At 38.9% G+C, this 25,794-nt stretch overlaps 1 protein-coding gene across 1 annotated transcript in view; it reads right to left on the bottom strand.

Moving 5' to 3' along the window:
* The window catches only part of LOC142334886 (uncharacterized), a 78,501-nt gene extending 59,440 nt beyond the window's left edge, over positions 1 to 19,061 (bottom strand). The window contains exons 1-3 of the mRNA XM_075383212.1: positions 18,937 to 19,061; positions 8,415 to 9,115; positions 5,154 to 5,383 (exon numbers count right to left, since the gene is read on the bottom strand). Coding sequence (XP_075239327.1) covers positions 5,154 to 5,383; positions 8,415 to 9,115; positions 18,937 to 19,032 — 1,027 coding nt within the window. The 5' untranslated portion in view covers positions 19,033 to 19,061. The remainder of the gene's footprint in view (positions 1 to 5,153; positions 5,384 to 8,414; positions 9,116 to 18,936) is intronic.
* Between the last annotated feature and the right edge of the window lie 6,733 nt (positions 19,062 to 25,794).

Here is a 25,794-nt window from a genome sequence, read left to right as displayed (position 1 = left end):
TCATTAGAGTACTCTTTGAGGACGGCATAGCATAGTCATTAGAGTACTCTTGGAGGACGGCATAGTCATTAGAGTACTCTTGGAGGACGGCACAGTCATTAGAGTACTCTTGGAGGACGGCATAGTCATTAGAGTACTCTTGGAGGACGGCATAGTCATTAGAGTACTCTTGGAGGACTCTTGGAGGACGGCATAGTCATTAGAGTACTCTTGGAGGACGGCATAGTCATTAGAGTACTCATGGAGGACGGCATAGTCATTGGAGTACTCTTGGAGGACGGCATAGTCATTAGAGTACTCTTGGAGGAGGGCATGGTCATTAGAATACTCATGGAGGACGGCATAGTCATTGTAGTACTCTTGGAGGACGGCATAGTCATTAGAGTACTCTTGGAGGACGGCATAGTCATTAGAGTACTCTTGGAGGACGGCATAGTCATTAGAGTACTCTTGGAGGACGGCATAGTCATTAGTCATTAAAGTACTCTTGGAGGACGGCATAGCCATTAGAGTACTCTTGGAGGATGGCATAGTCATTAGAGTACTCTTGGAGGACGGTATAGTCATTAGAGTACTCTTGCAGGACGGCATAGTCATTAGAGTACTCTTGGAGGACGGCATAGTCATTAGAGTACTCATGGAGGACGACATAGTCATTAGAGTACTCATGGAGGACGGCATAGTCATTAGTACTCTTGGAGGACGGCATAGTCATTAGAGTACTCTTGGAGGTTGGCATAGTCATTAGAGTACTCATGGATGACGGCATAGTCATTAGAGTACTCTTGGAGGACGGCATAGTCAGTAGAGTACTCTTGGAGGACGGCATAGTCATTAGAGTACTCTTGGAGGACGGCATAGTCATTAGAGTACTCTTGGAGGATGGCATAGTCATTAGAGTACTCTTGGAGGACGGCATAGTCATTAGAGTACTCATGGAGGACGGCATAGTCATTAGAGTACTCTTGGAGGACGGCATAGTCATTAGAGTACTCTTGGAGGACGGCACGGTCATTAGAATACTCATGGAGTACGGCATAGTCATTAGAGTACTCTTGGAGGACGGCATAGTCATTAAAGTACTCTTGGAGGACGGCATAGTCATTAGAGTACTCTTGGAGGACTTCATAGTCATTAGTCATTAGAGTACTCTTGGAGGACGGCATAGTCATTAGAGTACTCTTGGAGGACGTCATAGTCATTAGAGTACTCTTGGAGGACGGTATAGTCATTAGAGTACTCTTGCAGGACGGCATAGTCATTAGAGTACTCTTGGAGGACGGCATAGTCATTAGAGTACTCATGGAGGACGACATAGTCATTAGAGTACTCATGGAGGACGGCATAGTCATTAGTACTCTTGGAGGACGGCATAGTCATTAGAGTACTCTTGGAGGACGACATAGTCATTACAGTACTCATGGAGGACGACATAGTCATTAGAGTACTCATGGAGGACAACATAGTCATTAGTACTCTTGGAGGACGGCATAGTCATTAGAGTACTCTTGGGGGATGGCATAGTCATTAGAGTACTCATGGAGGACGACATAGTCATTACAGTACTCATGGAGGACGACATAGTCATTAGAGTACTCATGGAGGACAACATAGTCATTAGTACTCTTGGAGGACGGCATAGTCATTAGAGTACTCATGAAGGACGGCATAGTCATCAGAGTACTCTTGGAGGACAACATAGTCATTAGTACTCTTGGAGGATGGCATAGTCATTAGAGTACTCATGAAGGACGGCATAGTCATCAGAGTACTCTTGGAGGACGGCGTAGTCATTAGAGTACTCTTGGAGGACGACATAGTCATTACAGTACTCATGGAGGACGACATAGTCATTAGAGTACTCATGGAGGACAACATAGTCATTAGTACTCTTGGAGGATGGCATAGTCATTAGAGTACTCATGAAGGACGGCATAGTCATCAGAGTACTCTTGGAGGACGGCGTAGTCATTAGAGTACTCTTGGAGGACGACATAGTCATTACAGTACTCATGGAGGACGACATAGTCATTAGAGTACTCATGGAGGACAACATAGTCATTAGTACTCTTGGAGGACGGCATAGTCATTAGAGTACTCTTGGGGGATGGCATAGTCATTAGAGTACTCATGGAGGACGGCATAGTCATTAGAGTACACTTGGAGGACGGCATAGTCATTAGAGTACTCTTGGAGGACGGCATAGTCATTAGAGTACTCTTGGAGGACGGCATAGTCATTAGAGTACTCTTGGAGGACGGCATAGTTATTAGAGTACTCATGGAGGACGGCATAGTCATTAGAGTACTCATGGAGGACGGCATAGTCATAAGAGTACTCTTGGAGGACTGCAAAGTCATTAGAGTACTCTTGGAGGACGGCATAGTCATTAGAGTACTCATGGAGGACGACATAGTCATTAGAGTACTCTTGGAGGACGGCATGGTCATTAGAATACTCATGGAGGACGGCATAGTCATTAGAGCACTCTTGGAGGACGGCATAGTCATAAGAGTACTCTTGGAGGACGGCATAGTCATTAGAGTACTCTTGGAGGACGGCATAGTCATTAGAGTACTCTTCAGGACGGCATAGTTATTAGAGTACTCATGGGGGACGGCATAGTCATTAGAGTACTCATGGAGGACGGCATAGTCATTAGAGTACTCTTGGGGGACGGCATAGTCATTAGAGTACTCTTGGAGGACGGCATAGTCATTAGAGTACTCTTGGAGGACGGCATAGTCATTAGAGTACTCTTGGAGGACGGCATAGTCATTAGAGTACTCTTGGAGGACGGCATAGTCATTAGAGTACTCTTGGAGGACGGCATAGTCATTGGAGTACTCTTGGAGGACGGCATAGTCATTAGAGTACTCTTGGAGGACGGCATAGTCCTTAGAGTACTCTTGGAGGACGGCATAGTCATTAGAGTACTCTTGGAGGACGGCATAGTCATTAGAGTACTCTTGGAGGACGGCATAGTCATTAGAGTACTCTTGGAGGACAGCATAGCCATAAGAGTACTCTTGGAGGACGGCATAGTCATTAGAGTAATCTTGGAGGACGGCATAGTCATTAGAGTACTCTTGGAGGACGGCATAGTCATTAGAGTACTCTTGGAGGACGGCATAGTCATTAGAGTACTCTTGGAGGACGGCATAGTCATTAGAGTACTCTTGGAGGACGGCATAGTCATTAGAGTACTCTTGGAGGACGGCATAGTCATTAGAGTACTTTTGGAGGACGGCATAGTCATTAGAGTACTCTTGGAGGACGGCATAGTCATTAGAGTACTCTTGGAGGACGGCATTGTCATTAGAGTACTCTTGGAGGATGGCATAGTCATTAGAGTACTCTTGGAGGACGGCATAGTCATTAGAGTACTCTTGGAGGACGGCATAGTCATTAGAGTACTTTTGGAGGACGGCATAGTCATTAGAGTACTCTTGGAGGACGGCATAGTTATTAGAGTACTCTTGGAGGACGGCAGAGTCATTAGAGTACTCTTGGAGGACGGCATAGTCATTAGAGTACTCTTGGAGGACGGCATAGTCATTAGAGTACTCTTGGAGGACGGCATAGTGATTACAATACTCTTGGAGGACAGCATAGTCATTAGAGTACTCTTGGAGGACGGCATAGTCATTAGAGTAATCTTGGAGGACGGCATAGTCATTAGAGTACTCTTGGAGGACGGCATAGTGATTAGAGCACTCTTGGAGGACGGCATAGTCATTAGAGTATTCTTGGAGGACGGCATAGTCATTAGAGTACTCTTGGAGGACGGCATAGTCATTAGAGTACTCTTGGAGGACGGCATAGTCACTAGAGTACTCTTGGAGGACGGCATAGTCCTTAGAGTACTCTTGGAGGACGGCATAGTCATTAGAGTACTCTTGGAGGACGGCATAGTCATTAGAGTACTCTTGGAGGACGGCATAGTCATTAGAGTACTCTTGGAGGACAGCATAGCCATAAGAGTACTCTTGGAGGACGGCATAGTCATTAGAGTAATCTTGGAGGACGGCATAGTCATTAGAGTACTCTTGGAGGACGGCATAGTCATTAGAGTACTCTTGGTGGACGGCATAGTCATTAGAGTACTCTTGGAGGACGGCATAGTCATTAGAGTACTCTTGGAGGACGGCATAGTCATTAGAGTACTCTTGGAGGACGGCATAGTCCTTAGAGTACTTTTGGAGGACGGCATAGTCATTAGAGTACTCTTGGAGGACGGCATAGTCATTAGAGTACTCTTGGAGGACGGCATAGTCATTAGAGTACTCTTGGAGGATGGCATAGTCATTAGAGTACTCTTGGAGGACGGCATAGTCATTAGAGTACTCTTGGAGGACGGCATAGTCATTAGAGTACTCTTGGAGGACGGCATAGTCATTAGAGTACTCTTGGAGGACGGCATAGTCATTAGAGTACTCTTGGAGGACGGCAGAGTCATTAGAGTACTCTTGGAGGACGGCATAGTCATTAGAGTACTCTTGGAGGACGGCATAGTCATTAGAGTACTCTTGGAGGACGGCATAGTGATTAGAATACTCTTGGAGGACAGCATAGTCATTAGAGTACTCTTGGAGGACGGCATAGTCATTAGAGTACTCTTGGAGGACGGCATAGTGATTAGAGCACTCTTGGAGGACGGCATAGTCATTAGAGTACTCTTGGAGGACGGCATAGTCATTAGAGTACACTTGGAGGACGGCATAGTCATTAGAGTACTCTTGGAGGACGGCATAGTCATTAGAGTACTCTTGGAGGACGGCATAGTCATTAGAGTATTCTTGGAGGACGGCATAGTCATTAGAGTACTCTTGGAGGACGGCATAGTCATTAGAGTACTCTTGGAGGACGGCATAGTCATTCGAGTACTCTTGGAGGACGGCATAGTCATTAGAGTACTCTTGGAGGACGGCATAGCCATTAGAGTACTCTTGGAGGACGGCATAGTCATTAGAGTACTCTTGGAGGACGGCATAGTCATTAAAGCACTCTTGGAGGACGGCAAAGCATTTAGAATATCATTAGAGTTATGATCTGTTTTTTTAAGAGTACTAATAATTTTTTGTATATATGTGGTGTAAACGTTGTTACTGGTTGCAAGATTGGCCATTTTTTGTTATGGTTTTAATATTTACCTATGATAAGAGGGACGAGTGATCGGTGCTGTAACTGTGGGTAGGATATGCATATGAATGTGGCGATAGTGGCGAGTGCAGAAGAGGCAGCTGTCACTGTCTGTGCCTGGGTAGTGTCCAGGTGGTGGCCCGATAGGAAGTGAAAGGAGAAGTAGAAGAAGACAGAAAGGCCACAACACTTCTCAACAAATATCACCCCTACTCTGCTACACGTATCCATCATACTCCCACTGTAAAAAATATTATATTCATCTCACACCTGCAGGTGCAAAAAGCGAAAGGAGCATGTTGGTCATAGGGAAGGTCGGGTGATCAATCCTCACTACCTCCTTCCACCTTTATTTTTTAAAATTACACTCTTGTAATTACACTCGTCCATCGTTAATTAAGCGGAGAAATAGGGGTGTAATTTGTTTTATTTTTACACTCTTTGCACTCTTTTCCCCGTTATTTTTGGGGAAAATCCTCGGCCTGGGTGATCAACTCAAGATTCCAGGCCATAGCAGACACATATGATCTGGACAGACTCATATTCGCTCGGAATTCAGATTACAGTGGAAATTGATGTGCCAGACACTCTAGCGCTTTTGAGTTATTAAACTCATTAATGTCATCGACCAGACTGGTTTCAGTTTATGGATTAAAACCATAAACCTGGTTATAAGCAGTTTTTGCATGCTGTATTGGACTATAATTATCGACAATAATAATAATAACAAATACTGAACCTAATAGCAGTCTGTCGTTGCAAGGCAATTTAATTGTTCGTTTTGCATATGAAGGTCTGGCTGGTCTGTAACTGACTTTCAACAGAACTTTAAAAGAGTGCTCTGTTAGCTCTCAACAGAAATTATTAGCTCATGGGCACTCAGTATAGGGCGGAACATAATTTTTAGTCGCCGGAGTTCTGGGTACAAGGCCCAAGAGGGACTAGGCCTTATGCTCTAACTTATTTGGAGAATCGGAAGGGTAAAACTTCAGGCGTTTTTTGGTAAAACTTCAGCAAATCAGAAGTAAGAATTTGTTAGTGTAGGAGGTTGACTAAGCAAAGCAAGGGAGTTCGACAAATGCGTGGTAGAACAATATTTCAATTTATTGCGTGATTTTCCCTGTGCATTTTTATTACTTAATTGGAAACTAATTGACTTAGTTGAATAAAGTTTGGATTTTAATGTCTTAATAATTTTACTCTTCTCTGAATTAGATTAGATTTATGACTTCTGTTTGGATTGGACTTTGATAAGATACGAGGCTGATGGCGCAATTTCCTTAACTAGTAGAACTGACTGTATCGATGACAAAATTTTCAACAATTGAAGGTTCTCTCCATGTTAGAAAATCGATTCAATCTAAAACCTTAAACTTAGTAAGAAAATTTGTTAATTTTACGTAAGGTTGAAAACATACCAGTTTTAATCTGACAAGGGAAATTCAATTCACCTAGTTGATTAAATGAACTTTCAAGAAATGATGCTATAAATCAATCATCGGTCCAAACTGGTGAATCTAGATAGCTATTTTTAGAGTGAGATTACTTAATCTTCTCAGAGGGTTTTGAATGATTATGATACCTCCAGAAGTGAGCGAAGAAAAGTGCTAACGCATAGTATTTATGGTATTCCTTGCGAATGATTGCCCGGAAATTTGCAAAAGCGAGCTATATTTGATAACCCTTGCGAACCCCCATATAAGACTGAGATCATTATCTTGATCTAACAACCAGATCTCCTAGTAAATATCTAAATTCTAGTCAAATATATGACTTTGTTTCTCTCTCTCTCAATTGTGAGAAACTAATTCTTTTGAAAAACGTTTTTTATAGAAAAGGCTTTTATAAACGCGTTTTAGTTAAAAGCCCTTTAGCACCCAGACTGCAGAAGGCCACTGTTGATGACCAGTTGAGTCGCTGTGACTCTAGAGGCTTGCCAGATGATTGTTTTTAACTAAGCTGTTCTAACTAAGATTAAAACTTAGTTGAAAACGCTTTTAGTCTGCCTTCGAAAGTCCGTCACCCAACAGGTTATGGGCCCAGCAATTTTCTAAGTCATGCGATCTCTTTCAAAAACAAAACTCGTTGACAGTGAAGCTTCTGACCTACACAGGAAAGTCACAGGCGCTCACAATCTGGAGCTCGAGATTTGAAGAAATGCTGCAGGTGAAGGGTTTCTGCAATTCACTACTAGGGACAGAGGGACAGCCAGAGCGTGCATCTCTAACCAATAGGGCAAACAAAGTTGAGAAGAAAAACCATATGGTGCTGAAGGATGCATTTGAAAAGGAATTTGCTGATATTAAGGGAAATAGAAATAACGTGTGGTGCAATATCAAGACAATTAAAACAACATCAGGACGATTGATTTCGACGAGAGTATTAACCGACCAAGCTCCTTCCAGGAGACCGTATAGTCAAGCCTCCTTGAGGGCAGGGCTGCCTGCTCGTGGAGGACTTGGCAAGTTAAGTCAACCGATGTAGTAAGGAATGGTTAGCCAAGTAGACAACTAAAACGGTCACCAGTAACCTGAAGTACCTGATGTCTTAACGTTTTATCAAGTTGGTTCAAACTCGTCTGGTTGAGTTGTGGAGTGAACACCGACGAGATCTTCACGCCATCTACCATCTTGTTTAAGCGTAGTTTTCGAGTGATTAATTAGTTTGTTGAATTGAGGACCTGGTATACTTCTCAATCTCAGAGTCACCAATTTATTCCATTTGGTAACAACATTTCTTAGGAACTAAAATATCATATAACACGAGAGGCATTTAAACTTATTCTATCATCGTTAATATTTTTGGCAATTGAGTACAGTTCTATGATTTCTCAAAACAGTTCATTTATGGATTGAACGAAGGGCCTGGTACGACACTTTAGTCTACCTAAGAGCAGTAGGTTTGTGAAATTACTACCCCCAGTTTTTTTTTCGCTCTAAGGATACATTCTAGGATTACTTGTGGAATTGTGAATAGGGTAAACCTCCATCCTATATATTCAAATTCTATAATTCGCATGCAGACTAGCCCAGTCAGATCCGTTGACAAAAGAGCGTTTGGAGTGTAGAGCGTTTGGAGTGTGTTCAGAGTTCCAGTCAAGCTTTGAGTCTGTTCAGAGCCATTTTTGTGCATGCTTAGTGTGATGAGAGCCAATCTTAAAATGATTGCGCACTGAATTTAAACAGAACTGTTAAAACTACCCGTGGGGATCAATTGAAAAGCATGATTTATGTAAATGAAAAGGTTTCATAAACAACAAGTTATAAACTCACGTCGCACTCAGAGCCCTCGACGGGGACATATCAAACGAGGGAGAAACAGCGGTCGAAATGCCCTCAAATGACATTGAACTCATCAGGTTCTCTATGATTGGCTCAATCTCCTGGTAGTTGTCTATATCATCCAGAAACTGACTCATTATCCATTGGGCACGGTCGTGCGCGCCTTTGTTCACAACATCACTGGGGTTGTCATACGATTTGTAGATCACGCATGAGGCAAACATGTTCCCCAGCAGTGGGAAAATGTACAAGAACTGGATTCTACTACTTGTGCCCAAAACTTGCTCAAAACCCAAAAGTTGAGCTAATAAAACTCCACAAAGAAAGGAGATTGCGTATGCTCTACGTTTCAAATACTCTCTCGAAGGTGGTGTCACAGAGTGTAAATAAACATCAGCTGTAAACAACATGATACCATCACCGAACCCCGTGACCAGTCTCCCTACCGGAAGTAACCAGGGGAAGTTAATGTTTGAGAAGAGGAACTGTACTACTAGACCGACGGAAGAGATGAGACCCCCCAGGTATATTGATTTCTTGCAGCCAATGCGACCCTGACTGCACACCATAGTGTAGCTGATGAAGGCAGATGCAAACGCACCCAGACTCCAGAAAGCCACTGTTGATGACCAGAGGAGTCGCTGTGACTCCAGAGGCTTGTCAAATGATTTGTTCAGTTTGTCTACAATTACCTGAAATCAAACGGCCAAGCTGCCAGTCCTCTCATATGACGCAGTTTATGCTTTTACTAAACCAGGAATAACATTAGTAAATTTTAATTCGGATAAAATGCCTTCACTGATCCTCTAAACTTGCTCTCGAATTACGGGAGATGGCAAAATTTAATCGAATGTTTTGAAACAGCATCTGCTCCATATTAATTCAAACTTGTACGGTTGAACGGAAAGATACATTCGCTATTTCAGAAGATAGCTACTGAACATTAAAACTTATGGAAAATTGACAATAATGTTTAGCAGAAAACGGAACCTCTAATCCTGATTTGAAACACTGTATCAAAAATTAGAATGTAATTGTTTTCAACTTGTGAACATTAAGAAGCTGGTTATAAAATTAATTCAATTCCTGTTTCAAAAAACAACAATTTAATGTTCCTAGGTTAAAAAAAAGTTAATTAAAGTTTAGCTACGTGTCAAATGGAAACTCTTTATTTCATTTGCGGATAAAAATGAACTATTTCTAATTCTAATTGGGATATCCAACAATTTGTTTTCTCCAATCAGTAGACTGGCAACCGTTAGAGGTCAAGTGTGTATACCCAGGTTGACCAGACTTGGAAAACTTACTAAGGCCTTACTACGGCACCGTATAAGTCTTAGAAAAAAAACTTACTAAGTCTTGTCAAGTTTCCTACGGCACCGTACTACGGCCGTACTAAGATTTATAAGGTGCCGTGCTAATGCCATATCAAGACTAATAAGGTGCCGTAGCAAGGCCGTAGCAAGATTAATAAGGTTTTTAAGGTAAAATAATAGCTGGAAAATTGTCGGAAAAGGCTCTAGTCAAGTTGAATAACCCGACTTTTGAGACTTTTCCAGTATGTTCTGGGTGTGTTTCCCTCCTCCTTTCTCATCCGGGCTGGGGACCGGCTACGGCGGAGTTACAAACTAAAGCTATAGGAGAATTGAGCAGAGCACTAGCTAAAAAAACTAGGCCCGAAAAGCTCTCTCCAAAACAGACAACTATAATATAAAATAAAACCTGTAAAATTGTCGGAAAAGGATCCAGTCAAGTTGAATAACACGACTTTTGAGACTTTTCCAGTATGTTCTGGGTGTGTTTCCCTCCTCCTTTCTCATCCGGGCTGGGGACCGGCTACGGCGGAGTTACAAACTAAAGCTATAGGAGAATTGAGCAGAGCACTAGCTAAAAAAATACTAGGCTCGAAAAGCTCTCTCCAAAACAGACAAATTTAAAATAAAACAAAATCTTCAAAAATCCTAACATTTTTTCGCAATATATGAAAACGTCCGGTATTTTTACGTTAATTAAGTTCAAATATTCGATACAATCAAGGGAAAACCATAAATGGCCAAAAAAACGAAAAAATCCGAGATTCAACATAACTCTAAATTTAAGAAGATTTTCGAGAGAATACTTTTTAAAACCTAGAGAAAGTCTTTCTTTTACTGGAGCCTTTTCTACATAAATTATGGTTCTTTTTCGACTTAGACACGTATACTAGTGATAACTAACAGGTTCCCAACGTCATAGGGCCAAAATAAACCCAACTAGAGATACATTTGCAAAAAAAAGGCTATAAATTAGAGGAGTCAGTACACGTAACAAAGCAAACACGAAAACAAAGACAAAAAATATAATACAACTTTGTGACCCAATTTCGTCGAGTTCATAAGTGTAGAGACTGGGTAGACTAATGATCAAATGTATTTATTGTTGCGCATTTGATTATTCTTGTTCAATCATTCTTTTACATAGTTTAAGTAATCTGACTGTAGATCTGCAAGAGGACTTTAGTTGTTGTGAATGCTCAAAAAAACTCGAAAATGAACTTTCAAATTAGCCAAACTTTGAAAAAAAAAATTTTTTCTGAAACCAGAACACATTTAATTGAACAGAACGCGAATCAAACACATATTTTATTCAATTCCTTCTTGTAAACCCAGCGCTTGTAGTTGGGGAATTATTCACCAGCTATGTAAGTGGTACTGACAGTTTCATGTTAAAAAAATGCTACTTTTATCTGATTCACTTAAACCGCAAATTTTTTTTTGAACTTCATTACAGCTAATCATTTCTTTGAGACATAATACGTAAGCATTGGTCTTCTTTGGAACGAAATCTCAGTTTTGACGCTTTTGATGGATATTTGAACGTTTTTTTGCTTGATCAATGACATGAACTGCAAAAGATATCATTAGACTTCCAAAGTGTTCGGTACGACCTTAGAAGATGCGTAAGAAGTTTTTGCAACTTCGAACTGTTTCGAGGTATATTTTTTGACCACGAGGGCTACCTGCAGAGCAAATTAAAGTTCAAAAACTTTACCTTAGAAAAATTACAAAACTTGATACGGCCTTATAAGGCACCGTATTAAGTTTTGTAATTTTTCAGAGATTTAAAAAGTTATACCCAGTGCCATAAAGTGATGAAAAAGTGAGTTGTATTAGATAAGCGATAGATTTAAAGTCGATTTTAGGGATTTAGAGTTTAAAAATCAGTAATTACATCAATTGGTTACGGTGCCGTAGAAAACTTATTACGGCCTTATACGGTGCCGTACAAAGTTTTGTAAGTTTAATACGGCAGCTTATAAGTCTTAGTAAGTTTTCAAAGTTTCGTCTAAGGTGGGTAACCTGGGTAAGTAACAATTCTTGGTTTCCATGAGTGCCAATTTCAGCATATTTGAACCAAAAGTGTATACCCTGCGTAAATGTACCTGCACAATTTACTTGATCTTTTCAGGTAATTTACCTATACAGTGAGTGTACTGAAAAGATAAATTACTTGAAAAGTTCAGGTAGATTGTGCAGTTAAATTTACCTGAAATTTGGACTGTTCAGGTAATTCCAGGAGGACTACGTGCACAATTCAAGAAAAATTACTTCCAATTGCAGGTACGTGCAAGTACCGTGCAGGTAATGTACAGGAACGCCAAATTACATGGACAGTTCAGGTGTATTTACCTGAATTTTATGGTAAATTTACCCTCCCTTTTTGTGGTAGGGACCAGGTTTGAGCGCAGAGCGACGCAAATTAGGCCTTGGCTTTAGCATGGGCCTCCTGAGCTTACCTGACGTCTAGAGACGGCGCACTGATCTTCAGAAAAAGTTCACTAAAAGAATCCTGTCCAAAACAAAAGTCCCAGAGAAATTTCAGAAATTTTGAATGCGTTATAAAAGTAGTGTAATGATAACAATTTTAAACTTACCGTTCAGTTTTTTTCTTTCTAGCTTTGAAAAATCATAGAGAAGCTTCAAGAAAACCTCTTTCCTGTCTGAAAAGACAAATTACGATTTATTTTTTTCACAATGCAGTTTTTCGGGAAACCTTTTGCTTCAAATTTGTGCATTAAAATTTTGATAAACTTTTGCAGGTAATTCACCTAATTAGTCTGCAGGTAAGCAATTTTCGGGTAAGCAAATTGTGGAGGTAAATTTTGCCTGCACATAGCCTTAGTTGCACAGTGTTCAGAGTGCAATACATTACAGTAGAGTGCAATAGCTCTAATCTCACTTCTATGATCTCGCCAATTTTGCCATCCTCTGAGAGTAGTGTTCTAAGAGGATTACACAAGTATTTACAAAACTTAACCTTAGTAGGGTGCAACTGCCAAAATGCGCTCTTTATTTTTTTGCGGATCTTGTGCTTCCCCATTTTCTTCATCGCCGGAAGAATCATTTATTGAGTTTATCTGTATATTTTCTTGAATATTTACCTGTGTTTAAGCTGAAAATTAGCGTGAACGCAACGTAACTCGAAGCAAAAGTAAGCCGACGTAAGAGCAAGCTGAAAGTTATGTAATATAATAGTTAATAATATATCAGAAATAATACATTGTTAACCGTTATAATCAAGACTGCTCAGCATTATAATGTATAATGTATTTAAATGCACCAAAGAAAAAAAATACGCCAATTTTTTTGCATCTAATTGTTACGGATCTCAACGGACCGCTACGCATGGCCATACTTCTCATCTGCTGTGGGATGTAATCTAGAAAACCCGGACCGGTATAGCAATTTTTTGGCAAATTTGACCTCTTTTTCAAAATTCTGCTCGCTTGCCTATAGGCCTGCTTGACCGCCACCAAATATTAGACGTATTAAATTTCGAATTTTCGAGATTTACGGCTGTTAGAGTATACACGCTAGTGAGTCAGTTTAATCATGAGATGGAGCTTGAAATAATAGCTCAATATAAGAGGGCATGGTAAGACTCTCGCAGCGTGGACCAATTGGCTCAGTGGAGAACACAGGATTGCATTCAAATAAACGATTTTGGTGTCGCAACCCACAAAGGCTCCAAAATTTACACTCACTATAATGGTGTTGACAAAGAATTGACATAATGAGCTACTAACTGCTCTATTAACAAGAACTTTGATCTGCAATAATAAAAAGAACAATTTTGATCTGAAACATATTAAAGTATTATTTTGCTAAATCCTTGGCGTCGCAGGGCGAAATCCTTTCATTTTGTGTACTGTTTTCCTCAATATACTGTTTTAATTAACAAAAAACTGTTATTTCGAGTCCTAAACGGAATTGAGTGAAGTAGACAAATCAGATGTTTAACGTCAATCCTTATCTTAAATTAGGTATCAAGAAAAACTCGCTTTCAAGCTATTTTCTTAAAGATAATCTGACATTGTGAATAAACACATTTACGTTACGTTATACCTATGAAAACGTGCACGTTTCTCTCCTACTCGACTCTTGATGGCCATTGACTGTTAAGTAAGGATCTCTGCTAAGGAAATCATTGCCTGAAAATTCACTGCATTTTCTAACTGGTTCCTCATCAATTTTTCACTGATTTTTTTGTTGTGCTTGTTTCCAACTCGGTGCCACTTTGTCTCAACTCCGTTTCAGAAACAAATGAAAAAAAAGTTCCCAAATAATTTTAAAATTACTAATTGCACACAACATAAATTTAAGGTAATTTTACCTTAAAAACATCCTAACTTGCCTCAACTGTTAAAGTAGATTTCCCTTTCCTTAACTCACCTAAGCTGAGATTACTTTTACCTGAACTTTACCTGAAAAGTTAAGGCCTCACTATCTTAAAAAAACATTAAAGTTTACTGTAACTTGCCTTAAAATTGCCTTAATTAATTACCTTAACAATACTTTAAAAAATCCCCAACCAAGATCGAAATCTACCTTAAATTTTTTAGTGTGTATTTCCAGCAGTCACTAAAATGTTTGTCTGAGAACAGTTTTTGGTCTGATGACGTGTTTTCAAGTGTATCGTTCAGATTGGCATTTTGACAAATGGCAAATCGAAATGAAAAAAGGCGTGTTTTTTTATAGCTTGAGTATCAATACTTTTTGAAATTAAAGTGATAATAGATGTGAAAAAAGGGTTCAAATCTGAAGGCAGTAACCATCTAAATTTCTGACTCCTGCGGTAAACAACCCTCCGACCTCCAAATATCGGGAGCTACACAATTTCAATTCAAGGCGACTTCTTCAACAAATGCAACAAAAAATTACAACGTGATTTGATTTAGGAAATGATAATTTCATCTGATTTTTTTGCAAACACCTGTTTCTTTTTGAGCCTAAGTTCTTTTTAAGCATAAAGCCAATTTGTCGGTAAAGCGTTCAAAGCATTTTTGATTAACAAAAATATGCGTTGCATCACAACACCCAAAATTTCGCCGATCCGAGCTTTAAGATTGTTGCGTGGGTGGACGACTAGCAAACTCCACAAACAACAGAGACAAGAGGTTTCCTATATTGATTCCAAAGTTTCCCCCATCACAATGTGTCTGATCAGAGAAACTCAAGAAAGGAACTTACATGGATGACCACATTATATTTGCGACAAACAGCTTGGGTTCCTGGAGGAGAATCAGTTTTGAAATTTTTTTTTATGACTGCAAACCCTGTATTCGAAACAAATCCAGAATATTTCAGCTGTAAAATAGTCATCTAACAAAACGGGTTGTATTGGTTGTTTGCACTGTGGAAATTCAAACAAAGGCAGAACCAAACCAAAAGCAGAATACATGCATAGAGGAACACCTTTAGAAGACCATTTCATGTTACAGACCAGTTAAAATTAGTGAATTAAGCCAACACAGACTAGAGAGAGTTATGTGGAAGCCGTAAACCGTTTTGCAGCACAAGGTGACTTGCCCAAAACTATCTAGAACAACAACTCAAAAACTTTCATTCGTACTCGAGGCGAACTTGAGTTTAAGCAGCTGTCCATAGACAGAGATTTCAAATAACTGGTCAATGCCTTAATTATTAAATATTGAACAGCAGGTCAATTGGTTGAGAAGTTGAGCATTTCGCCATACAAACCTCATTTTGGATAACTTTCTTTGAGAAGTAGCAATAAAATCCACAAGCAGGTAATTTTATATGACAGTGGGAACAACTAAGACGTCTCTTGAGAAATGCAGCACCTTGATCACTCCACAAACAACATAGACAAGAAGTTTCCTGGACTGATTTCAAATTTTCGCCCCATACATTCTGTCTGATCAAAGAAACTCAATCAAGAAATTTGCATGAAGAATAACAAAATTATGTTTTTCTACCAGCGACAAGCAGCTTGGATTCCTGAAGGAGTATAAATTTTGATTTTTTAATAGCTGCAAACCCTGCATTCAAAGCAAAAACAATAATAATCTGGCTGCCAGCTATCCATCCACTACAAAACGTGTTGTATTGGTTATTTGCACTGTGGGCATTCCAACACAAAAGACAAAACAGAACCAAATGCAGAAGACATATATATGGGAACTCCTGTAGACAACCGTTTCAAATTAGTCCAAAAACAGTTAAAATGGAATTAGTGTCAACAAAGATTAGACATGGATGAGTGGAAGGCGCAAACCGTTTTGTAGCTCAACGTGACTTGCCCAAAATTATCTAGAACAACAACCCGAAAACTGTCATTGGAATTCACGGAGAACTTGAGTTTCGGAAGCTGTTCATGGACATTATGCTCAAATAAGTGGTCAATGCCTTCACTAGTGGACAGCAGGTCAATTGGCTGAAAATTCGGCCATAAAAAACTTATTTCGGAAGACCTAGGAAGTAGTTATAAAATCCATGAGGAGGCAGTTTTATAGGACTGTGGGAACAACAAAACGGTCTCTTGAGAAGTGCAGCTCCTTGATTAATTGCCCGTTGACAACCCCTTCTTATGGTATCAGTCACTCGTTAGCGCTATTGCCACTTGTTTGGACGCCCATTAACAGCATTGCTCAAGCCATCTCAGGAGAACAACGCGACACTTATCATAAAGTTAAAAATTATCAAAAACATTCTCAGACAAATTTGGAAAAATTGAAAAGTGGTTCATACACTACATGTCAACACTTCAACAGCAATAAAAAACCGGGATAACAATCAAGAGTACGCTTTTAACGACATAATTGCAATCAACTAAGAAAGCGCGCATCCAATGCTACTGCCACTACAAGGACAATAAAGTTATTCCACTGAAGCGATTAAAAAAATTTTTTCCAATAGGAACTCCAACGGCATTGTACATGCGACCAATCAGCTAACTTGTCCCATTGGAGTAAGAGAATTCCAAAAGTAGGCTACCAGAATGGAGCACAGCAAATGAGTCATTCGACGTGAATTGACAAGAAACCAATACAGCCAATTTTTACAAAAAAATGCCTAGGCCGGAAAATCTGAAACAGTTCTCTTGACAATATGCAATTATCACTGAAGTCATTATCACTTCACGAAAGCAACGATATTGATGACAACTAAGATGATCAAGATAACAAGGATGGCAACGCAGAGAGCACAGCCAATTGTCATGATCCAGTTTGGTAACCATCTGGTGTCAAAAGAATCTCGCAGCTGCAATGTTAGCAATATCAAATTGAACTGTTTCAAGGAGGCGGGAGATATGATGTGGTAAACAAAAAAAATTGACCTCCAAGTGTCGGGTGCTTTATAATTTCAATTCAATATGATTTCTTCAACAAATGCAACAAACATTTCCCCGCGATTTGAACTCAGAAATCTTTTTTCATCTGAATTCATAAGTAACACCTGTTTAATTTTGAAGTTTTATTCAGCTAAAACTGATGCCAATAAAATCTTCGCTTCTTCAGACAAAGAAAAATGTAGTCTTTCAAATGCTTTTCTGGTGTCGTCCTCCAATTACAATTGAAGCAATTTCAAAAGTATTCTGACATAAGATAACTTTGTTTTTGAAAAACTTTTCGTGCTGCTCCAGGTGGTTTCTAGATCATTAAATATTTCTGGAAGAATCATAGTTTATCATAAAATCATGGAAGAACCATGATTTCTGACTAGAACTTGATCATCAGAAATTAGTGAGGAGCATCTGGGACAAAAATTGAACCACTCAAGTAACTTTTATGTTTATTTGCATGACGATTTAATGCTGTGCTATAATTACATTACGTGACCAATGTCCGAAAGATCGAGTATACATAATCGATTGGTTGGGTTTTTCACGATTCTGTTTTACGATTGAAGTTGTTAGCGTGTGTGGGAAAAAGTGATATTAGGCTAATTTAGTTAAATTTTGCTTCAAAATTGTGTATATGAGCTCTCACTTCCCCAGGCATTGCATAATAGTTATCTTGCAAGAATTGTACTAATTCTTACTAAGCCAACTTGCAAGTTTCTGTATCCTTAGTACGAATCTTGCAAGATCTTACAAGTTTTTTAAACAGAACTTTTAAGATAATTATGCCGCTTGCAAAAACTTGCAAAGATAAGCATTCTTAGTACGACTCTTGCTAAAACTTACAAGAAATTGTAAGATCTTAATTCCTTTAGGACGAAACTTAATAGTTCTTACAAGATAACAATTCTTCTTACTAACTTAGCACGATTTCACACTCCCTAATACGCTTCTAGCTAAAACTTACAAGAAATTGTAAGATCTTACTTCCTTTAGTACGAAACTTGCAAGTGCTTACAAGATAACAATTCTTCGTACTAACTTAGCACGATTTCCTATTCCCTAATACGCATATAGCTAAAACTTACAAGAAATTGTGAGATCTTACTTCCTTTAGTACGAAACTTGAAAGTTCTTACAAGATAACAATTCCTCGTACTAACTTGGTACGATTTCACATTCCCTTATACGATTCTTACTAAAACTTACAAGATTAGGCAGGTGTTGGCTCTCGTTAGCACGAGAACAATTCTTCATCTAACGTAGTATGATTTCAAATTGCCTAATAAAGTTCTTTGAAAAACTACAAATTAAGCAAGTAGCTAGCTGAAAGCTGGGTTTTTGGGACTAGCGTGAAAAATTGGGACAATCGTTGATCAATCATTTCCACGCCATAAGTCAATAGTTTCTACACTATAAGTAACTCTTTCCAAATAACTGAGTTAATATTAGACCGAATTGAAAGGAAAACCAACTGGTGATTAAATTCAGAAATTTTCCTTTCGATCCTAATTGTGGATTAAGGGGACAATTGGAAGTGTTGCGATTATATATATAGTTCATAGTTCACAAAATCAATTACGCCTTCAAATTGGGTGTCAAGTAATTGCAAACAAAATTTGAACAATATATTTTAGGCTCATTTCATGTTAAAAGTTATGGCGGAAATACATTACCTGAATATTCGTGACAAAATGTAAGACCTTTTCACTATATAAGTAACTTATTTCCACGTTTTTCGTAACTGAATCCTATCGTCGAAAGTGGCATATGAATCGTGAAAAATAGGGACATGTTTTGGGGACAAAATTTACTGAGTTCTGCTTTTTTGGACATTGATTACCTAGTGTACGTGCCACAGTACTTGTAGTATATGAAAGGGTGGTGGTACCTTTGAGGGATTGTTGAAGATTGCGTGATTGAATCCAATGTTGAACGAAATGACATAACAAGAGAGAAAACAGAGAAACACTTCAAACGACCTCATTTATCATTAGTATATAGACACAGTGGTTCACAGTATAGTAATAACAATTGTACATTCTAATTAATAATAACACTGTTTGTAATGACTGTTCTTCAAACAATCATGTTCTCAAGATATGCCAGATGTCATAAATTCAGCCTTGCTTAAATAGCTCCCCTAAAACCCTCACATTTTCACATTTTGTAAGAGTGTGGGGGGTAAATTGATGTAAGAGTGAGGGGGTAATTTGGTCTGGGGGGGGGGGGGGGGGTAAAATGATGTAAGAGTTGGGCTGCAATGGGAGGACTTTTGAGGAATTCCCACCTGACTAAAATTGCCATGTAAAAGTGGGCTGCAACGGGCTGCAATGGGAGGACGTTTGAGGCATTACCCCGTCAAGAGTTGGACAAGCATTGATGGCCTGGAGGTTAAGGAGAACCAGCTGAGGGTACAGAGGTTGTGGGTTCAAGACTGGCAGTTTTCGAGTATGGGGGGCCAAAACAATGTAAGATTAGGGCTTCCAGGGGGGCTAAATTGATGTAAAAGTGAGGGGGTAATTTGTCCAGAGGGGGTAAAATGGTGTAAGAGCTGGGCTGAGTGTAAGAGTGAGAGGGGAATTTGTTCAGAGGGCTTTTGAGCTGCATTTTCCTAAAAAATCCTCCCACTGCAACCCGACTCTTATATCATTTTGGGCGGAAAATTTCGCGACCCAGGTCGAATTCAAGGTCCAATTTGGTCGGAAAGGAATTACCCCATCAAAATATAGAGCGTCCAGAGTTGGACAAGCATTTGTGGTCTAGAAGTTAAGGAGAACCAGCTGAGGGTACAGAGGTTGTGAATTCTGTTAATTTTGAGAATTCTAGTATCAGCAATATTACGTCACTAATATCTGCTCTAAGGTAACAATCCGCGGTTTAATCTTCACTAATTTCCGCAGTTTTTGATGTCTTTGTCACTAATGTCCGGGTCACTATTGTCCGCTTTTAATCAATTTTAATTTCTTTAAATTTCGCTTCAGAAAGAAGGAAAATTGTCGTCCCTGAGTCAGTGTAGATTCTAAATGCAAAAATCGATAGACAAAAGAAGACTAACCGATAGATTAACAGAGACTACAAATGACTGATGAACAGAGAAAAAACTACTATAAATGACTGATGAGCTATATGACTGAAGAACTGTATTTTTCGTATAAAATTCCCTCAGTATATATTTTCTGTTAAATCTATAGCAACTTTAATTGAATATATCCACATGTTTCATTTTCTCGATCTCAGACTAAATAAAAAGCCCTTTAGTTTTGATGTATTTTTTATCCACTGGATTCAACCTACAGGTGAGGGATTTTTATCAATTCAATTGATGAGGGATTTTTATTAAATAAATTTAAAACCAATTTTATCTTTACGGTGAAACATTAATGATTTTTTATCAAAATAATACTATTATAAAAGAATACTAGAATTATATAATAATAGAATTATTCGTATTAAAGCAATCTGCGGCTAATTATATTAAAATCTAGTTTTGTTTCAATTTGTATTGATGGTTGCCACGGAGTGGAATTCACTGTCAGATGATCTAAAAAAAGCGGTGTGTTATTTGCAGCTTATTCTTTGTACGTTTTGATCTATACTGTGCAAAAAGCTGGCCAGTTTTTGTCATTAAATTTGTAATTTATAAATTAAAAGAAGCATAATTAATTTATAAATCAGAGCGCAGCATATAATTGACATGGAATAAACAAACATTCTTAAAATGCCGACATTGATGACGATTTCCCGACTCACAAATTGCGGACATTTGTGACGTAAACTCGTGATTTCACATAATCAGTGGTGAAACTTTGTTACGATTGTCCGCAGCTTTTCTTGTCACTGTTTACTACAATTTGAGCAGTTTTTTAGGACGCTAAATCGAGTGACAAAAGATTGCCACTCGTGTTCGCAAACGCGGACTCCTGTGTAATTTGTAGGATTGGCGACTTAATGCCAGGTTGAGGTCCAGACCCAGATTGAGCTATGATCAGAACCACTCGAACGCACACCCGTGTGATCCCAGACCGAAATTAAAGGGTCTGGACAGCAATTCGAGCGCAAAATATTCTGGGCCATGGTCTGATTTACGTCTGATAAGAGGTCGATTCGGTCTGGTCAGAGGTCACTTTGGTTTGGAAGATCTGATTAAAGGTCACATCGGTCTGAAAGATCTGATCAGAGACGGATTCCAGCGCACTTGAATCTGATCATAGGCATTTGAGTATGAGCAATTTTTTTCTGTGCGTTTTTTCTAATGAATAACTGATTATGGCCCTACCACGAGCCAATGAGAGATAACTGTTCTGACCAGAGACTCAATTGCAGTCCCTTGCCCCCGCTCACAAGATAGTCCAACCGCTAACCAGTGGTCGGTCCCCTTATGAACAAAAAAAGTAACAGTAGATTCAGACGTTTCTTGTAAATAACTATCAAACTTCATCTATGATGCCGGCGAACTTAAGCAATGACATGCAAAGTTTTCAATTTAAAATTTCGATGACAATTTATATCAAAAAATTCGATTTTGAATCGACTGAATTCAATTTTCTTGGAGACATCGGTTTTTATGAAATGCATATATTATAAAGATACTAAAAGTCTCGTGCGTGTTTAAGTATAGTCTCAGATCAGAGGTCACTTTGGTCTGGAAGTTTTGATCATAGTCTGTCTATAGTCTGGACAATGGTCTGAATTTGAGTCTGATCATAAGCGCACTATAGTGTGGGCCATAGTCTAGTTATCGTCTGATCAGAAGCCATCTTGGTCTGGAAAGTCTGATCAGGGGTCATTTTGTCTGGAAAGTCTGATCAGAGGTCATTTTGGTCTGGAAAGTCTGATCAGAGGTCATTTCAGTCTGGATAGTCTTATCATAGCTCAATTTAGGTCTGAGCCTCAACCATTACTTAAACTCAATCGGTGTGAAGATAAAATTTTAACTCTTTGTGTTTTGAACCGATTAGACCAATTTACTTTTCAAATTCCAATTTCAAATTATCCTCAATTGGTTCGACTAGTTCTGTAACGTGTCCATCCCAAAGATTATAATCGTAATCCGATCTTCTTCTTTTTCATCTTTAGTTTCTCTACTCCCCTCTCACTTGATGAGTTTTTGAATTTAAAGTAAATTAACCATGAAGACCCGAGTTCAAACATAAGGAAAAATTGCTTTCCGTTGGTTTAGCTTTGCAGAAACCGATCAAACCCGGGCCGAGGAGCAAACGCTGAAAAACAAACAAAAAATGTGAGATTGGCAGTGAATGCATTGAATTTATGTACAATTTACACTTAGACGAACTCCGACGCTTATCTTGCAAAACCTTGCAAGATCCTTGATGCAAGATCCAGACGCCTATCTTGTAAAGAAAAAGTGCAATTGAAAATGTGCCAACCTAATAAAACATGAAATGATAACATATGTTATTAAAAAGCCCCCCCCCCCCCAAAAAAAAAAAAGGGTCATACCCTAGACAAAAAAATTCTGAAGTGTCAACTAGGCTGATTGCATGGCACAATATTTCGGAGTACGCTTCTGCAGTTAGTTTTGTTATTAAACAGCTTTATTTGATGAAATAGTTGTTTCCTAAACTACATTTTCGGAGTAAAAATCTTTGCGAGACGCCATTTTGAATGTTGACGGGAATCATTGCAGCTTATTTTTCAGCAGGATTGTGTGCCGTTTGCACCTGAAATGTTCTGTCTCTTTTTTGTAATTCTTTGACAAGATTGGGCACCTAGTTTTTATTTGCCAAGACTTAGGTGGCTATCAGTATTTGAAAATTTGCTTTAAAAAGGGGTTGGGTTGAAAAGTCTTTTGAAAGGTTTTACAAACATTTTGACGCACTCTCTCATCTTGCGAGCCTGATTGACTAACTGCTCTGAATAGACTAACAATTTTTGCGGGAGCCAAATTTAATACTTCAAAAGTTATCCTAATATCTCCGTAGTTTTTCCGGTTCTCCAGAGCAAACATGACATTTTTATAGTTCCTCAGTTGCCTTGCATTTATATGGTTATCAAGTTGCGAACGTTTTTAAGCACCTGGAAATATTTAAGAATTTCAATTATTTTCAAAGGGGGGTGTCATATCTGGACATTTTTCATTAAATTGGCACAGTAAAAATCAAATGACACAGTATTTTAGTTCAAAAGATTTTGCCCTCAATTTCCCTTTTAATCAGATTCCAATTCATTTTTCCCGTTTGTCTGAGTTATTGTCTTTGTTCACCTCTACTTTATTTCCCGTTTCTTGATCAACCAATTTTGTTCACAAATAAGTTTGTTGACAGGTACTTCATTTTCCTTCTCTCGTGTTAACCAGTTGACATTCGGTAATCCAAATTCTCTTTTGATTTCGCGCCGCAAATCTGAGGCTAGAAATTAGACAAATACTTTGCTTAGCGAAATCCAATCCCAAGGTTAATTTCTCATCTCGCACTTCGAAAACGGTGGTAAAGTAATTAAGTACGACATGGTGCAGTCAACAAACAAACGAACCCGCTGGGGATTGATGCTTTTTGGGACAAACCTACTCCTGTCCAACCTCTTCGCTACTAAAAATGGAGAGTACAACATAAGTTATTCCTGATAACCAAAGAAAACATCATATTCGTCACACTAGCAGAATGTGCGCAGATAAACCTGGGCATCTCGCCGACCAAAAGACTGCATCGCTGCTATAATTGAGTATCAGTGTGGAGTGGCGCCGAATTCTTAACAGCAAGAACTTGCACATCATGATAGACACATTGTCTACCGAAGAATTTTGGAAAGTAGTAGAAGATGCGTTCATCAGACCACGTAATACAACAATTGATAGACATGTCTTTCTCATAAAGAGACAACTGCGATTTGAGACAGTGGACTATGGAACACTAAAAGAAAAAACAGATGTGACTTTTGAAAACAAAGAAGAAACGTAATCAGAGATCTGTTTATAGCAATTTTAATCGGTTCAGAATTTCAGAAAAAGTTGCCGAAGAAAATGGTGGAAACCAGGAAGGCTTTCAATATGCTGTCAATATGTATCTCGGGATGCGAAGTCAACATCAAGCTGAAGCCCATAATAAAAACCCGGTCCCGGCAAGCGTGAAGGCAATCCAATATCCCTCTAGCACCCGCTCTTCAAATTGGTCAACCACAAACTGTTACCCAAAACAAAACGCTAGGCCAAGTTATTCTAGAACTCAAAAAACTGCTTGATAAAAAACACATGATAAAACGCACAAGCTGACCAGACCAGTAATATGTCTCCCCTATTGTAGTCACCGTTAAGAAAGACCATTGTTGAAAATTTTGTGCCAATAATTTTGCCTCTAATGAATGTGAAATGTTGTGAAACTTGTTTTGTGAGAGAAAAGGTTGTCGGAAACAATTTTGAAAACTTAGGTCTGAAAATTTAGTTTTTTGAATATTTAGGTCTGAAAACACTTTACCGCTATTTTCCATAATAAAAACCCTGTCCCGGCAAGCGTGAAGGCAATCCAATATCCCTCTAGCACCCGCTCTTCAAATTGGTCAACCACAAACTGTTACCCAAAACCGTTGTGAAACTTGTCTCCCCTATTGTAGTCACCGTTAAGAAAGACCATTGTTGAAAATTTTGTGCCAATAATTTTGCTTCTAATGAATGTGAAATGTTGTGAAACTTGTTTTGTTGTCGGAAACAATTTTGAAAATTTAGGTCTGAAAATTTAGTTTTTTGAATATTTAGGTCTGAAAACACTTTAACGCTATTTCACATAATAAAAACCCTGTCCCGGCAAGCGTGAAGGCAATCCAATATCCCTCTAGCACCCGCTCTTCAAATTGGTCAACCACAAACTGTTTCCCAAAACAAAACGCTAGGCCATCGCCATTTCACTGCCCAAACTACGGGTTTGAATGGACGCCGGGCCACCGAGAAAAATGCACTGCAAATGGATAAAACCTGTAATAATTGCGGTTTAATGAATCTATTTGCCAAAATTTGTCGGCCATAAGATGAGCCAAAAATGCCCCGAACCGCAAGAAAAATCGACTAATGATCTAGAGGAAGAACCTCAGGCAGAAGAATCAATAAATTACCTACAACCATTATCAGCAAACGAAGTATATGGATCCGACTATAGCAGTGGAGATGACAATATGGTTGCTACAATCGACTACTGTATCAAAAATTGAACCAATATATCTGCCAATCAAAATCGGAAACGTCTCTACTACCCTACTGTTGGATTCAGGAAGTGCATGCAGCGTTTTAGACAGATCACTCACCACGCGGGTAGTTAAGAGTAATCAACAAGCGATATGCGGGAGCGCTTCAATTCCCTAACATAATACTTCAATTCCCTAAACTGATAACCCATATGGACGGTTGAAAAATCGTAGTGGCAATTCAAAATTTCATAAACACTTCCAACCAAGACATCAAAATGAACCCGCATTCCAATTACCATACAAGATGAAGTTATTCTAGAACTCAAAAAACTGCTTGATAAAAAACACATGATAAAACGCACAAGCTGACCAGACCAGTAATATGTCTCCCCTATTGTAGTCACCGTTAAGAAAGACCATTGTTGAAAATTTTGTGCCAATAATTTTGCCTCTAATGAATGTGAAAAGTTGTGAAACTTGTTTTGTGAGTGAAAATGTTGTCGGAAACAATTTTGAAAATTTGGGTGTGAAAATTTAGTTTTTTGAATATTTAGGTCTGAAAACACTTTAACGCTATTTCCCATAATAAAAACCCTGTCCCGGCAAGCGTGAA

Source organism: Convolutriloba macropyga, chromosome 2 (genome assembly GCF_964194025.1).
Source record: "Convolutriloba macropyga chromosome 2, txConMacr16.3, whole genome shotgun sequence".
Taxonomy (NCBI): domain Eukaryota; kingdom Metazoa; phylum Xenacoelomorpha; order Acoela; family Convolutidae; genus Convolutriloba; species Convolutriloba macropyga.
Note: the sequence above shows the minus strand (reverse complement) of the source record. Positions and strands in the feature narration are given on the sequence as shown.